At 41.2% G+C, this 16612-nt stretch overlaps 1 protein-coding gene across 12 annotated transcripts in view; it reads right to left on the bottom strand.

The window, feature by feature from the left end:
• Positions 1 to 16612, bottom strand: part of kiaa1109 (KIAA1109 ortholog) — a 70838-nt gene that overhangs the window by 5264 nt on the left and 48962 nt on the right. For 6 of the 12 annotated variants that reach the window (XM_056392815.1, XM_056392817.1, XM_056392825.1 and 3 more), the window contains 22 exons: positions 16410 to 16540; positions 16197 to 16320; positions 15932 to 16044; positions 15358 to 15448; positions 14878 to 14937; positions 11210 to 11478; positions 10841 to 11056; positions 10360 to 10540; positions 10078 to 10267; positions 9593 to 9754; positions 9335 to 9474; positions 8490 to 8685; positions 7730 to 7930; positions 7273 to 7449; positions 6587 to 6724; positions 5781 to 6026; positions 5297 to 5450; positions 3483 to 3640; positions 2333 to 2522; positions 1576 to 1793; positions 925 to 1176; positions 555 to 758 (listed from right to left, as the gene is read on the bottom strand). In XM_056392815.1, the coding sequence (XP_056248790.1) occupies positions 555 to 758; positions 925 to 1176; positions 1576 to 1793; positions 2333 to 2522; positions 3483 to 3640; positions 5297 to 5450; positions 5781 to 6026; positions 6587 to 6724; positions 7273 to 7449; positions 7730 to 7930; positions 8490 to 8685; positions 9335 to 9474; positions 9593 to 9754; positions 10078 to 10267; positions 10360 to 10540; positions 10841 to 11056; positions 11210 to 11478; positions 14878 to 14937; positions 15358 to 15448; positions 15932 to 16044; positions 16197 to 16320; positions 16410 to 16540 (3811 nt within the window). The remainder of the gene's footprint in view (positions 1 to 554; positions 759 to 924; positions 1177 to 1575; positions 1794 to 2332; positions 2523 to 3482; positions 3641 to 5296; positions 5451 to 5780; positions 6027 to 6586; positions 6725 to 7272; positions 7450 to 7729; positions 7931 to 8489; positions 8686 to 9334; positions 9475 to 9592; positions 9755 to 10077; positions 10268 to 10359; positions 10541 to 10840; positions 11057 to 11209; positions 11479 to 14877; positions 14938 to 15357; positions 15449 to 15931; positions 16045 to 16196; positions 16321 to 16409; positions 16541 to 16612) is intronic. The other 6 variants (XM_056392827.1, XM_056392818.1, XM_056392822.1 and 3 more) reach the window with 5 other exon arrangements.

Here is a 16612-nt window from a genome sequence, read left to right on the forward strand (position 1 = left end):
TTTGAAGATGAGAAAAGTCTGAAGTTTGAAGCCAGCCATTTACACTCAGTTGGCAGTTTATTAGGAACATGTAGGTAAAACTAATGCAGTCTAACACAGCACCCCCATAACAAATCCTACCTTCATTAAAGTTATAATGTTCAGCTTTTGTTGATACTCTTAAAAGACTGAACTTGTACTTACAGAGTTCTTTCCAATATGTCTTCCACCGCATTTATATGATTTAGGGTGGTGTATATTTACTGCATCTTTTTTTATCCCCCATCTCTTCATTTTACTAAAGACTTGAAAAAAATGTGAACTTATCCTTTAATACAGTTTATTTTTCAGCTGCCGTGGCAAACCCCGACCTAAACATGATCCAAATGAGCTCCACACAGTGAGATTCACAGATTTTACATCTGGGTAAAGAGGACTCTGGTCCCAGCTCAATGCTCACATTTGACAGATACTATGAGTTAAGGTGTTGGAATAAATATGGTGTAGCCCTGAGTGTGATTACATTAGGACATAATAAAATAATATTAATAAATAATAAATAAATAATTGGTTACCTTCGTTCCTCATGGCAGTAACGTAGTTGAACCATTCTTTGACAGTGGCAACACCATGTGGAGGATTCTCGTGCCGCCGGCGGGTTATTTTGGTTATGGTGGCCATTGGGCTTTCGAGTGCACCACATGGTTTTGTTACCATAGTGTTATGACCGAGATGGAAATCCAGTGTCTGAACAATGTAGGTAGAATCATCTTTGGAACCTGCATATAACAAAAACAAATGTCTGTTATTAAAAAGTGATTACAGTGTAAACTATTCATAATGATGATTTGTGGTTTGTTTGGTGGCTATTTTTCAGTTGAATATTTAGTCTGAATAATTCCCCTAAAATAATGCACGTCTCTGAAATCAACGTTTTGTTCTCACCGTCCTCCCAGATCTTCTGAGCCTCTGTCCAGAAGGCGATGTTGGGCTCTTCCAGGTGGAACAGAGCCCACGATTTGGAGCGGAAGTTAGGCCCGTGGAAGCAGGCCAGGGTCATGTGATTGCCATGGAGGCTCATTGAACCGCCCAGCTGCACAGCGTCCTCGGGCAGAGGCATCTGGAAGAGGGAGATGTGGCAGCCGGCGATTACCTTCAGCACCCCGGGCCAGTGGCGGTGATGGGCCGCATCCATGTCTGCGTGACAGAGACGGTGCGGAGACACAAAATGAGAAGCGGGGAGGATGTAGGCAGATAAATCAATTCTGACTGGAGAGTGAGGCGTGTTGCTGGTGCTAACCGAATCAGACTTTGTGTATTATATCGTTGTTATCCTTATATAGCCTTCCATCTTTTTAAATCTATGCTGCTCGAGCTTCTTGTTGTTTTTTAATCATCTAATGAGCATGTTTGATTGCATTCAGTTGCCGAACAACCTTGTCAACTGTTTGAAAAAGTGGTATACAAATTAAACTTATTAGAATTACAAATCATTTTCACTTCCTACAACCAGCGGGGCTGCCGAAGACACTCACTGTGCATACCTCATTACGCATTAAATATTTCACGCAGCAGTATGGAAAGAGGTGTGCTTACAAAGCTCAGCAGCTCCTTTCTCAGTGTTGATGACAGGCGTTTTTGGGGGCAGGTAGGGCCCAGGGCCCCAGGTGGAAAGGGCGCGCTTGCTGGTGTCGAACTGCTGAGTGAAAAACTCCTGCAGCTTCATGCCGATCTTGATGAGGTCTGGTGTGGTAGAGCGTGAAATGATCACCTGGAAAATGTCCCACTGCAAGTCCCCGTGGACAAAGATCTCACTGGAAGGAGAGGGAGGGGTGGAGGGGTGGGGGTGGAGAACAGGGAAACCAAGTGATTGAGTAGATGGTTAAAATTGCAGGAAAGAAAGGAGGGCAAATGAAGCAGAGAGACATTATGTGGCTTAAATAAAACTGCATCACAAATGGCCATGAACACCACATCTAATCTGGTGTAATTTCACCATTCTGGTATTCACACATAAACACATGCATTCCAGTCCAGGCATCAATTTGTTATGCTGCCTGCCATGCATTGTCATTTGTCCATTTCTCTTCATAAACTCTGATGTTTTTCTGTGTTTTGTGTGGTTTCTATCTCCACCCTTAAATAACTTGTGTAACTCTAATGGAGAGGACACCTGCTCTTTCTAGTACTCCCAATGCAGATATAGAGTTTAAATAGATTGATAGACAAAATATGACTAATGTGAGATTTCCATCTATGACAATCCACCAAGTGACCCACTAATACATTTGGTAATATGCTTAAGCTCAAGTGTTGTGCTGCTTGATAAACTTCAGCTGACATCATTTCATACCTCTTCTCTGATAGGCTGGTGTCAACAGTGCACAGGTTGACCTTCCACTCGTCCTGCAGCTGCAGGTCAGCGTTACTGAACACTCCCATCAGGATACTGGAGCCCATGTAGTCCACTCGCGCCTCCGTAGAGCCCATGGTGATCTGGATCTTATGGCTGGGTTGTTGGTTAGGGTGTTCAGAGATGTGGGCTAGAAAACAGACGGTAAGTGGTTAACACTGCGGCATTGAGTGACTGCTTATACAGTAAAATCTCAGACGGAATGACAGTAAAACTTTTGGGGAGAATGTTGAAAAGGGGAATAGGGTTTATTCAAAATGAACTAGCAGTATATTTAGGATCAGAACATATAGTGGATTGCAAAACTATTTCCCCCTTGTAAGTTTAAAAAAAAAAAAAAATAATATCACATTTAAATAAAACAAAATTTCTAAGATTTTAAATTGAAATAAACAAAAGATTTAAATAGTAAAGGGTCTCCAATTGCACCCCTTTTTGTCTAATACTGTGTATTATAGACTCTGTGGAGGTTGCACAGTAAAAGTAAAAAGACAAACATATTCACACTCATGTCTTTTGTCATGCAGATATGACTCATTCTGAAATGACATGGTTATTTTAGCAGTTTTGCTTCAATTGTTTAAATTCCATTAACCTCATTATGAATCTTTAGCTCACTTCAGTGTCAAGGACTGTCCTGGGCAAAAAATCTAATATATCATTTTCAATAAGCTTGACAAAAAACTGTAAAACTGCTGTTAACAGAGTGCAAACACTCTGCTACATAAAGTAAAACTGTATTGAAAAAAAAAAAGCATTTTAATTACAGTAACATGAACCCAAACCCACATGTATATTTCAATAGAAATACTGACTTTTAAATATATTCTTTTTACAAATGTGTGCAACATGTAAATGTGCCCTGTATTTGATTATTTAAACACCAAATGCAAAATATTAGTGCAAAAAGTGAGAGTAAAATGTGAAAGTGTTTATTATGTCTCTACATTATCCCAGTGCTGTGCAAGCACTCTGCACCTAACTCTGGCTCGGCTCCATATCCACAGTTTTTAGTCTGCTAGAACAAGAGCTGCTAACGAGTTGCAGAAAAACACCAGATGTCTGAGAAGTCGGTGCTTTGTTTACTTACAGACCATCTCCAGGGTGTTCACGTCTATATTGCCACCCACCACCCCGCCCTTGGAGTCGAGTTTGGAGCGGCCGAGGCCAACAGACATGCTGATCTCTCGGTCCCGGTTGCTGCCGACAGACAGTCGGCCCTGACTCTTCAGCCCACTGGTTGTCCAGCTGCAGGGGCAAACACAAACTGTGAGCGCTCCTGAAACGCTGCTGAATAATGTAGAATTGCTCTCTATCAAACATACATGACTCATTGCAAGGACTTGCCCAGATATAAACACAGGTAACTGAAAAGGAAAAGACCAGACAACCTCAAGCACTGAGTGTTAATATGTGGTTATGTATTTCAGCCAGTATGTCATTATGTATGTGTTATTGTTAAACCATTTGTTAAAGTCTAAGTATGGCTTTTAGGTTGACCTTTTTTCTTCCTTCCTTGTTTTAGACAAAAACTCCACCTGAGCGTAAATGATGTTTTGTCGGAAGAATATTCTGAAGTCATAAATAATGTAATTAGAGCTGAAGAGGCAGGACACGTGTGTGTTGCTCAGGGAGCCACACATTTCCAGAGTGGATGTTTTTTTTAAACTTTATGATGACAGAGCTCATAAAAACAGTACTGCCTTAGTTATGAGGGTGTTGAGTGTGTCACTGATTCAGCAGGATTTTCCTGCACTTTCTACCTCAACTGTAGAGACAAAAGTTTTAATGACTGCATATTGTGGTGACCAGTAAAATACAAGTGAACACGACATGAATTGAGCTCATAAGAGTGGGGCGATAAATTGCCATAAAAGCTAGAAAATCAGATGTTGAATGGATGTCCTGCAAGAGATAAAAGTCTAAATTGCAGGAGACACTCCAGAGACATGTTTGTACGACACTGTAGAAATGTAAATGTAAATAAATGATGCTCACAATGTTGAGCATTGGTTGCTCTGATTATACGCTTTGATTTTCACCTGTACTTCCTCCACAGACACACACCACACACACACCAAAGCAGTGTTTTTCTAGCTAGTGTTTCTAGCTAGCGTTCTATATATATGTGTGTATATATATATATATATATATATATATATATATATATATATATATATATATATATATATATATATATATAGTGATCAATCTTCACAAAAAGAACAGATTCTAGGTCTTTCTTCTTTCACAGCCTTCCTGACTGACACGACTCCCTCCTGGACTCATTTGCCAGAATTTTTACTTCCATGTTTAAGTTTGAGGCCAATTTTCAGCAACACCCAGAGGATTTATCTCATACAAGCCCTGAGAGAGGAAATGATATATGTCTAAATATTTATAAACTATGGCATCATCTGTTCTGTGTTAGCAGAGAAGGAACTGAATATTTGTTTTCATCAGGGATGAACTGGGTAAAACAGGGTTACTTCGTATCAGTTTATCTGCCATAAAAATAACAACTAATATATTTTGTAAATACTTATTAAAATAAAATATAAAATATCTCTGGACAAATAAGCAAAACCTCTGAAAAAATTCTGAATGCTCGGCCATAACACGCTTATTCACCCACTTGCCAAGAGTTAGATGAGAAGACTGATGCCACTCTTATGTCTGATTACAGCTGTTTTCAGTCTCTATGCTAAGCTAAGCTAACCGTCTCATAGCCATACCTTCACATTTATTGTACAGACATTAGCAAAGTATCCATCTTCTTATCCAACGGTCAACAATAAAGAAAATCAGTGCTTTTCCACAAAATGTCAGTGTTAAAATCATTTCAGTTACATCTCTGACATGGAGGGGAAAGTATCTACAGGAAAAGGTGCTACAGTTACTTACGTATTGTTTCCCATCACGTTGCTCATGTTCATTTGGACGGTGAGCTGTTTCAAGTTGATGGCAAACACCACCAGCGTCTCCCACGGCGCCCCCTGCTGACCTGCTGCTTTCCCATTTTTACCGAATGAAGGAGTGGATGTTTTTGTCACCGAATCTGGACAAGAAAGAATAAAGAAAAGTCAGTTTGGAGCATTTCGTAATTTCTCACTTTTCATTTGTTGATTTTGGACATTGCTGTTAAAAGGTATCAGAGGTACGCAAACAGGTGGATTCAGAAACTGTGCCTTAAAATGAGCCGATAAGACTTTTATCATTTTGTGATGTTGCAAAGAAACAGTTGTGTTTATGGATATCAAGATAAGACAGTGTAAAATATGGGACCTTTAACATCTGAATTGTGCTTCTCTATCAAGACTCACTCTGACTTTACAGCACAAGGCATTTTTACATCACAGTCTGTATTTTGAGGAGTGCTGGTAATCACCTCTCCTAGGAGCCGAAGAATCAGACACACTCCTGGTGCGACCGGGTGCGGGAGACTTGAGGTGGCCCACGCCACCCGGGGACATGTTGCTTCCAGTGGAGTGCTCTGAAAAGACGTTGGGGGACTGGGGCATGTGCTGAGTCCCGGTGCTGCCATCCCATGTCCTCCAGTAAGCTTTCCGGCTGGACTCAGGGGACAGATGTTGGGTGACGTTTTCGGCCGAGTCGGGGGTGGCGGGGCCGGAGGCTGAAACAAGGTAAAGGTTGAGAGATGTAAGTAAAGGACAGCCTGGGAAATGTCAACACGGAGCAGGAGGAGGAATTGTTGTCCGAAGGAAGGTCAGCATGATGGGATATTAAATATGAACACTAGCGCAACCGGCGGAGGTTTGTAGACAGAGAAAGGCTGCCGTGTTTAAAAAAATCATGAATTTACTTGCAGTGAAAACTTTTCCTTCCATTATTTTGGCAATATTTGCTATTTTACTTGCTGTCATGTTAGCATTATTCAGGTTTTTACAAAGATTTAGCACTACTTTCATACAAAAGTCAACAATGGACAGACAGAAAGCCGTCACTTTGGAACGAAAAAGCAGCTAAGACTAATTGAAGAAATAGGGAGCAAGGTCGGAAGCATAGAAAAGATCCCTGTTCATTGTTCCGGATGTTACATAAAAGCTGAAATTTACAACTAAAGAGCTGAAAAAAAAAAAAAAACAGCAGAGTGGTATAAACATACCATACTTATGCAACACTCAACCAACCAACCAACCAACCAACAGAGAACAAAAACCATTGAGCAGTCACCTGGCAGGTTGATTGTCTGGTCTCCAAGGAAGAGGCGCCTGGCGATACTTCGCCGGTACCAGGCTCTGGGGAATGCCAGGATCTCGCTCAGTCGTCTCATATCGTACTTGAAGGAAGCTGAGCCAATGTCGCACACAGCTAGGGGGGAGAAGATTGCATTTGTTCATGTATGAGACAGTGGTCGAAAAATTCCTGAAGCTCTTAAGTTGAAACTGAAGTTCCTGATGAAATGCTGAGAGCGCTGAGCTCTGACATGTTGATTTTCTATCTTATAAGACTTTTAGGCCTGTGACATCATCATCATCAACCTAATTGATGCAAATGAGCATCAGCTGACATACCTGCTTTTTATTTGCTGTTGTTTCCTAACAACTCCACCTGCTCCTGATCATGGTTTTACAGTGAAACTCTACTCTTACACAAACCTAATAAAATAACTTTAACAAATCTATATTGTAATACACATTTAAATAAACTCATTTGTGAATTTGCCTTGCATTCCCATCTTTTGCTGTGGTTTCATCAAATTCCCTGACTTCCCCTGCTGGAAATAAACCTTTATAAATTCAATTCATATTTTCCAGAATGTCCTAATGCAGCAAGAAAATGAACCCTGCATAGACTAAACAGGAACAGTAATATAATCTAATGTATGAGGCCATCTTCACCCAGGGCTGACGATGTACCTGAGATGTTGATGAGGGTGGTGTCCATTTTGCCACCTTTGGCAGGAATGAAGCTTTCAATGAATGTGGGGCATCCAGTTCGCCTCATCCTGGACAAGCTGACCTTCACAAACTCCAGGTTGATGCTCAGAGAGTCTTTTCTTCCTGTTACGGAGGACGGCTCCTCGTCTACTGTTCCTTCAGGAAAAAGAGCGATAATGATGATGATCATTAAACTTTAGTCTAAGTGTCCTTTCACACATTAACAACTAGTGGAATGAGGGTACTGGATATTTTATAGTAGGCTGTCATGGTTATTCCCTTCTACACTAGACCTAGCATATGTTTGTACATGTTTATTTAACACACCGTGTATCCACAGAGTAATAGCATAATAAGTCTTCTTCAGCGGTAACATTAGACATCCTGTATCATTATCACATGAGAGAATTACAGCAAGTTTTCCCTCTTCCCATACCTAATGGCCCTGGGCCCGGAGGCAACCCTGTGACAGCAGATTTCTGCTTCCCGGCGCCGTAGGGGTGGAAGACGTAGAGGGAGAAGTCAGACATGCAGGCAGTGAAGCTGAGGCCCGAGGAGTTACTTGGGGGGCCTGTGAGGTCGGACTGGCTGCTGCTGTGGCGGCTCCTGCCCAGAGGGCTCCCCAGCAACGGAGATGCTGGAAGGAGGCAGATGAGAGAGGATGAGGTAAGACGGAGCAGTCGCATACAGTAGGAATAAATTAACTAAAAATATGACTGTCAACAATGGGAGTGAGTCTGACTCCTATCAGTATTCTGTTTTTGACACAAATGATAAAGTCTGCAGCAAAGTTAATGCATCACTTACATATTAATGGAATACTGTAATATTAATACACAGCCATTTCCCTTTTGGCTATAGAGCAAACTGTACTGTATTTACTGTACATGTGACAGGTCTAAATAAAAAATTAAGACTTGAGACACACTGAGGGAAAAAAAATAAATAAAAAAACATGGCAGAACTTGCGTTGAGCATTCTGGTGTAAAGACAGACTGGAGAGCAAAGTAATGAATGCAAGGGAACAAGCTGTTTAAAACCACACAGGTCTCAGACAAGGCACAGAGTGACTGTTAACAGATACGCTAACAGTCTGTGACAGACTGTAAAAGACTGCTAATAATTCAAATCTTTTGTTCTGCAAACATTAGAGCAGCATTATGCTACTAAAACAAAATGCCAAGTCGTTTTCAGACCTTTGCTGGGAGGCGGTTTGGGGATGTGTTGCCCTGGCGGTGTGGAGGAAGGTGGGTGTGATCCATCGGTGGGGTGGGCTCCTGTTGGGGTCTCCAATTCTCCACGGTTAGAGGAGAAGACCAGGTCTAAAGAGGGTAGCTTGAGCATACACTCCACCCTGGACATGGGCAGGCAGCTGAAGCGGATCTGAGAAGGCTGGAGACACAAATGATAACTGATGTTTTAGCTGGAAACAAACAGGGACTGAAGATACTGAATAAATATGCTGAAAGATAACAACTACAAACAAATATCATCCATATCCATTTTTTGTGGAAAGATTCAGATGTTAATGACCTGCAATAGTTACAGTCAAGGTCAAGAGGAAGCAGTTACACAGCACATCAGACTCATTCGATGTAGATCACTCACAGATTTTAATGGAAATGTCAGAAAATAACCGTGTTTTGGGAAAAGGAATGTCAAGCTACAACACACACTAAGATATACGGTCCCTATTAGTTGTAAGGACTCTCTGTATTTTCTCTGATGAAGGTGTAACTGGAAACAACAAATAGGATTTAACTATTTTATTTTTTAACTGTCTTTTTTATGGAAAAGGTGACATGTATTTTGAGGGACCAAAAGCGTAACCAGAAGAAAAATGTACATTATACAAGATGTAAAACAGCGATCCATCAATAGGACTGCATAAATGATGGAAAATATGTGTATCAATTTCCCAAACAGTTTTTTTGGTTACTGTTATTATCTAATGATGCGAATGAGAACAATTAAAGTTTTAATGGGATAAAGTTGCTCTGGAGAAAGTGAGCTTTAAGAATAACAGTCAGGTGTTCAGTACCTGGACTCTGACATAGACGACCACGTCCACAGGGAAGGAAGAGTAGGCCGACGTGGAGGAGGAGACCAGGGAGGTGGTGGATTCCTCCAGCTGTTCCACCGTATCGAACTGACCCATGTCCTCCTCCTGGGAAGCTACAGCTGATTGAGGAACACAAAAACACAAGTGAAGACATCCACAGAGAGTTTTCAATAAATGTCAGTAAGTATGTGCTATACGAGAAGTATCCTTAAAGGTCAGTGAATGCCACAAACCGACCTGCACAGTTCCTCTCCACAGGAGTGATGGGAATGGTCTCTAGTGCTTTTTCCAGGAAGTCCAGCAGACAGGGGCTGATGACCATCTCCTCTGGCAGAGTCTGGAGGGCCACCCAGGCATACAGCTTGGCTGTCTTTACCCCTCCACTGCCCTTACCTTTGGCTGCAGAGACACATGGGAGTTAAAGTCATTTGTAGTTCCTTTTCGTAAACTTTAAATTAACTGGAATCACATTAACAGTCGTTTCTTAAAACTGTCTTTGGTGTCTTCCCCTCTGTGGTTGCATATCAATATGCATGAGCCCATTTGATCAAAGGTGCCCTCTGGATTCATGCCTTAAAATAAAGGATGAAATCACATGCATTTGATTCGCTGGGTCCACGTGTGCATGTAAATCATCAGATCGGAGAAGACGTGGCACTCTAGTTTCGGTGATTACGGAGGGTGCTAGGGCATGCAATTAAAAATGAGGGAATGCTCAGTACCTGATGGAATAGGTGGGGGCGGGGGAGGTAGGAGCGAGTTAGTCTTGCTTTGGACTGCATTGGGAGGGTTGGGAGGGCCGATATCTTTCATACCATACAGCTTCGACTCTTTGGAGAGAGTGCGGGGGAGAGAGGATCCACGTGAGGCATTGGGTGACTCCGTCTTCAGGGTCTTGGAGTTGTAATGCAGCTGGGGGAAAGAATGAATCATTTAAAGCACAAAAAATAAACAATCCTGAGCAGAAACTTGGGGACAATTTGGATGCTGAGGGAGAAGCTGACCTTAACGTCTACTCCTGGAATGTAGAATACTGTTGTCTCCATGTCATTAGACTTGGTCTGCAGAGAGGAGGGACATTTCTTTCCGGCTAAGAGATGGGTGGTGGAGGTGTAGGTGGGCTGCAGCTTCTTCTTCTTGGGGGGAGACTCCTGGTCCAGACTCCTGAGGCTGCGCTCACAGCTCCTACAAAACCCACAGGGAGAAGAGTCTTGTCATATGAAGAAAGAAGGTGGGCTTATGCCTTATTCCGTTTGGTTAGCTGAATATAGAAAGCTGTACTATCCACCGAGAACAAGCTGTCACCGCTGTTCCAGGCCCCACATAAAACTTTATCTTGCAAATCATTCAAGTGGATTCCATGTAGATTTTGATTTGACTTTTTATGAGTCGTTATTTCAAAAATGACTCACAGCAGGAAACCTCAAGCAGACTTTAAATTATATTGTGTAATTTTCAGAATGAGCAACATGCATTTGATCGCACCTCCTGAAGGAAATGTCCTCGTGCTCGGGCTGCTGAGTAGTCGGGTGAAGGACACACTTCCCGCTGTCAATCTCCACACGGACGTCCAGCTCAAAGTCAATGTTTCTTTCAGTTGCCGGGCCGCTGAAGCTGCGGTTGGCCGCCGTGCTCGGCCAGCGCTCGCTGAACAGCTGACTCACAGCAGAAAAGCCCGAAGACTTCCTGTGAGACGCTTGGCTGAGAACAAACGGTAAACAGGACTGTTTATTGATTTCTGAAGACATAAATCATAAACACAAAGCTTTCATGTAGATATAATGTGAGATTAATGGTGCTTCCCGTCATCTAACATTATCACAATAATGCCTGACTCGAATAAAAACAACTCACAACGGCCTTCGATAGCTCTGCGGTCTCTCGCGTTCAAATTCGTCCTCCTTCTCGGAGTCTTCGGAGGAGGAAGAGGACAGGTCGTCGCGCCTCATGTCGTCGTGCTGGAAGGGAATTGTGGGTGAGAAGACAGCAGGGGTGCCGGGGGCACTGAAAGCTGAGTGCTGGCCCTCAGAAACGGATGAAGAATGAAGATGAAGGTGATGATGAAGATGGGATGGCTCGTCAATGGTGACTGACAACAGGTCCACCTCTGTCTCCTCAGGAAACTTCAGAGAAGGGCAGAAAGTCAAACTCACACAGGGAGACAGGTTTTATGTCTGCATAAAGCTCTTCCTGCTTAGAGACATCGATCCAACAATCTTGCTAATGCAGCTGATGTCTTAAGTAGGAAGGCAGCCAAGGAATCATAACTTTAAAGAAGATAGTGTTCTGTAGACTGGACCGTGTTTTTCTTTTTCTTTAATTTATTACCGTTTAGTGTTTACTTCAGTTTTATGACCACATGTCCAGGGACAGAACACTACCAGCTTACAACTGTTCTCAGAGGAGCTGAGAGGTCATGCACTTTCTGAGAAAAGGAATGAAAGAGAGACAGAGTGTGACAAAGAGGAAGATGAGGAGAAGACGTGACATCCCGACAGGAGAAAAGGTGAAGCACATTCTCAAGTGGGTGAACATGGAAAAATGCCCAAGAGAATCTGCTAGTAGACAAGTTTGCTGCCCTAAAAGCCCAGCTGTCAATAGTAAAAACAGATCCCCTAGACAGGTATCGACAGAGGCCGTCTGCTGCTGAGCATTGATAAAAGTCTACCGGTTGAAGATGTTTGACAAAAGCAAACAACATCTGAGACTAGTAAAGACTGGTGACCAGTCTGAGAGTCAGCTCAACAACATTATTTGTCTTGATTTGTTTGGTTATTTCTGTGCCTTTTAGTTGTGAAAATCACTCGCACTTTATCAGTCTAATCACAAGTCTGTTAATAAGTCAGTGGCCGAGGGAAGTAAGTGGGTGGTTAAGGCCAAATGACCACAGAGGGATTGACAAGTGAAGTAAACTCATTGATACAGCCTTCAACAGAGTCTGCCTGGGTCTGTCATCATTAAAGGACGATTGAAGGAAATGAGAAAGATTTGATTATTTACACCAAGCAGGAAAATACCACTGCAGATGGATTCAACATTCAATCTCGGCACAGGGCAAATAAAACCTTCAAAGATGAATTAACAATAAATTTTGAATTATTCAATAAAAAGATATGCATTTCCTCTAAAACTTTTCTGGGTTAAAATCAGTTTTGTGTGAAGTCAGTCCAAAGGTCTGAAGTGGATTCTGGTCACCGATTAGTTTGCAATATTTTAAAAGGAATAGTTTGTGTTTCCTGGAGCCTCTGCTTTGATTTTGGGTCTGTCTCCGTGCCAACACTTGCAGTATTAGTGAGCAGTCAAGTGGCTACTTGTGTGACGTATTTCCAGTAATTGGCACAGAGGCCAAGTGCCTGTTAAGACCGTAAGCGTGTGGAGGTTTATCAGAACACACTGGGACACACTTGATTAATGAGGAAATCCCATCACTATCTTCTTCTCTCTCTCTCTCTCTCTCTCTCTCTCTCTACATGTATTTATATCACAGTGCTGCTTGTCATTAACTTTGTTTCTTCTCTCTTGTAGTTTGCACTTCTCCTCTCCGTCTCTCTCTCTCTGTCTCTCTCTCTCTGTCCTCATTCTGCAGGTATCTATGACTCTGGAGCTGCAGGATCTGGATCTGCTGCTACTACTCAACACTCATCACCATCAGTATTAATTTCATTCTTATTCTTATTAACTGCTACTGCTGCTGCTGTTATTGTAAAAAAAAAACATTACTACACCTACATGTATCTCTGTTATTGTTATCATTATAACAACCAGTCTGACAGTGCTTGAATACAATAGTATATAAAGCTATTCCTAGTGCTGCTCATGGTGGGAGCTGTTGGATTTCTCTCTATAATACTGAATGGTCTTGACCTTACTTTCTAAAGTACCTTGTGATAATTTATATTATAAAAAATAAAAATAGAAATATTATAATATAAATATAAAAATATAATATAAAAATATTAACTAAAAAATATTCTAGTTATCTAGAAGCACACTGAACTACTGTACATGAAAGAGACATAACATACAATTTATCCCATTTCTCAAAGTCTTTGATAAAAGACCATCTTCTATTGTTGTTAACAGTGTATGAATTATTATTGTTGTCTGTCTCAGAGGAATAGCTTGGTATGGTTAGAATTTCTGCCATGTTTTTGGTGCTTGGACCATACGTTTGGAATAATAATTTTTATTCTGAATCCAACATGTCTTCAACTTCCACTTCTTCATGTCTGTTGATTAATGTCAGTCCTAAAACCAGCTTATAGGCACACTACCACCAACAACCGGACTGGTGTTGTGCAGTAGACTGTGGTGAACTGTGGGAAATGTTTAGCTCTGAATACTGCTTCAAAGCAGCGTTAGCGAAACGGAAACACACACTCAAGTGCTCAAGACAACAAGTGTGGATATTGGGACAGACCATTTGTTACCTTCAGACAGTGCCAGGCTAGCTGTTTCCCCCTGTTTCCAGTCCTTATTTTACGCTAAGCTAACTGGCTGCTGGCTTTAGCTTCACATTTAACAGTCATATAAGATAATGCTAACTCCTGACAACAAGGCAAATAAGCTTATAAATAAAATGTCAAATTATTTGATTAAGCCTTAGAAGAAAGTTTAGACTCATCTAATGATGTCATATGGAGCAATTTGGCATCAATAAAGCTAAAGCTAAATTGTCATATACAATTGTAATTACCTTGAACAAATTTGACAATTGCTAAGAGGACTGTGATCATCTTTTATGGCAGGTGACACTGTTTAAGTCAAACTGTCAAGGAGGAAACATTTTTCCATTCTGCTTGTGTTATTTATATCAAATATTCATAACTTGTTTATATTACTGATATTAGACGTGGTCCCTCAATATGTGAGAGGGCCTATTGTTCTGACAAACAGCAGCTGACAGACTGTGGTTCAGAGGCTTACCATGCATAGTTGTTAGAAATCAGTCCATTTATTAAGGTTGAAGAAAAGCTGATTTGGATTTTTATGCTGTTTCAAGACAGGATGAGAATTTGCCATAGGAACATTTCAACCATAAACTCACATCTACAGACGAGTCCTTTGGTTGTAAAAGCCCACTGATTTCTTAAAACATGCTTCCTCTGAGGTTATTCAAATAAAATCAGGGACAAACTGTTATTTCACATGTTTCTGTAGCTGATTGAACATCACTGATGTTTTATCAACAGAGAAATAATAAAGACTGTGGAACTGTAATTTTCGTTGCCACATTTGATGATCTCTGTACTCCAGGAATAAATCATAATGCAACTAGGGACACAAAGTGCAAGATAACAGTAAGCGATTCTGCAAATTAGCACAATGCTGGTCAATATAACAATGTTGTATATCTATATAGCAGAAGCTAGTATTTCATCATCCTGTGTTGAATTTGCATATTCAAAATCCTATCAGTGCCTTCAAGGTAATCACAGAGGAGAAGAGGAAACAGAAGTAGTATTTATTGGTGTTGGTTAAGTATTTTAATTTGTTAAATTGAAATTCTTTGAACCATATACCTTGAATACCTCTCCTGGACTGACTGGTGAATTTGCAGAGTCCAAGGCCTGATTATTAATCTTCAATTGAACAAAAGAGTTATTAAAAAAGGAGCTCAGCCAACGAATAACAAAATTCCTCAGAGCACAATGGTCACTCGCTTTGAGCCGCCTTCAGAATGTGTAACCCGGGATCATATGACATCATATGAGCTATGGCATCATGTAAATATCATGTGGTATGGAGATCCAGTACAGTCACAAACACACTTAGAAATGGAAGATGAGATGATGATATTCAAACTGTCAACATAAAATGGCAAAACACTAAAATAAATGTATCTATATTTTATCATTGTCTTAAATATTGATTTGATTAGAACAAATGTGTCAACAACACAATTTACAGAGATAATATATTATAGATTTCTCTGTTCTGTGAGCGTATGAGATAGGGAAGATATGTCTGCAGTCTGTAAAAGTCTGTAAAGAGAAGTTTACCGTGTCCTGGATGTTGAAGGTGACCCGAGGTCCAGGAGAGGAAGCATCCACACGGATATCTGGTAAATCATCCACATCCCCTATTCTGGAACTACGGACACAGGGAAAAGGACATGCACGAGATGCACAAATAAGTCATGTTTTAAGCTACACTGGAACAATATAAATTTGCTTACAGTTAGCTTGAGCATAAACTTTTTCTTTGTTATTCATCAGATTCGTTTCCAGTTGTTTTGACTTATTCATTTTACGCCAGAGTTATTGGTTTCCATTACTAAAGGTCTTGCAATGTTTAAAGTGATCTAATATCATTACTACATTAATTTAGTAGATATTTGCATAATTACTATAAACAAACGAAATCAACACTTGCTCTCCTCTACACTTCTTCTAATTTGTGAGAAGGTTACTGGGTAATGTGTTTCAAAAACACATAACACCAACAGAAGTGGGATCTGAGACAGAGGTTACTCGGTCTTGTTTGTTACCAGTAAATACTAGACGAAGCAGCCTTAATGGTTTCAATGATAATATGATACCAGGGAAAGGGGCCACTCCTGCCATCGTTTGTTACCTTTGTCTGTCCATCCTTTTTAGAGGTGGTCTGCCCGCTGCTGCCGAGATGCTTTTGGAGCGGTTGTAGCTTGGTTTGTAGCCAAGACCCCACTTATCCTTTAGAGAGGCCGCCTGGAGAGGAACAAAAAGTCAAAAACAGGTCCCATAAAAAATATACGAGGCCCACATTCTGTCATTATTTTGTATTATTTTACGCTGACTGTGCTCAAACTGCTGAGGCACATACATTGCTAATTGCGGATGGTAAACAGATGAGCATTTACCCTCATGCTGGAGCGACGCAGTTTCTTTCGCACGTCTCTCCTGATGTCGTTGACGGCCACAGACTCCAGCTGCTGATAGCGCTGGATCTCCTGGTTGATGGTGCCTTCGCTGGCTCCCAACTTCCTGTAGTTATGAAAAGAGGACAGAGATACTTTCAACAGAATAGCAATGAAAAGCAATCAGATGAACAAGTGAATGAAAACAAATCTTACTTGAGGTCGTCGATGACCTTGGCCTGTTCATTCAGCTCTCTGATGTCCACCACCCTCTTGGTGAACTTCCTCCCTCTAGCATCAATAACCTGGTTTCCCATCACCATCTGCCTTCTGGGGTCAATGGTCTCCTGTAAGGTCAGAGCAATGTTACACGCCCAAACACATTAATCTGACAAAACAAACCAGCTGAACAAACCCCA

This window comes from Seriola aureovittata, chromosome 13 (genome assembly GCF_021018895.1).
Source record: "Seriola aureovittata isolate HTS-2021-v1 ecotype China chromosome 13, ASM2101889v1, whole genome shotgun sequence".
NCBI lineage: Eukaryota > Metazoa > Chordata > Actinopteri > Carangiformes > Carangidae > Seriola > Seriola aureovittata.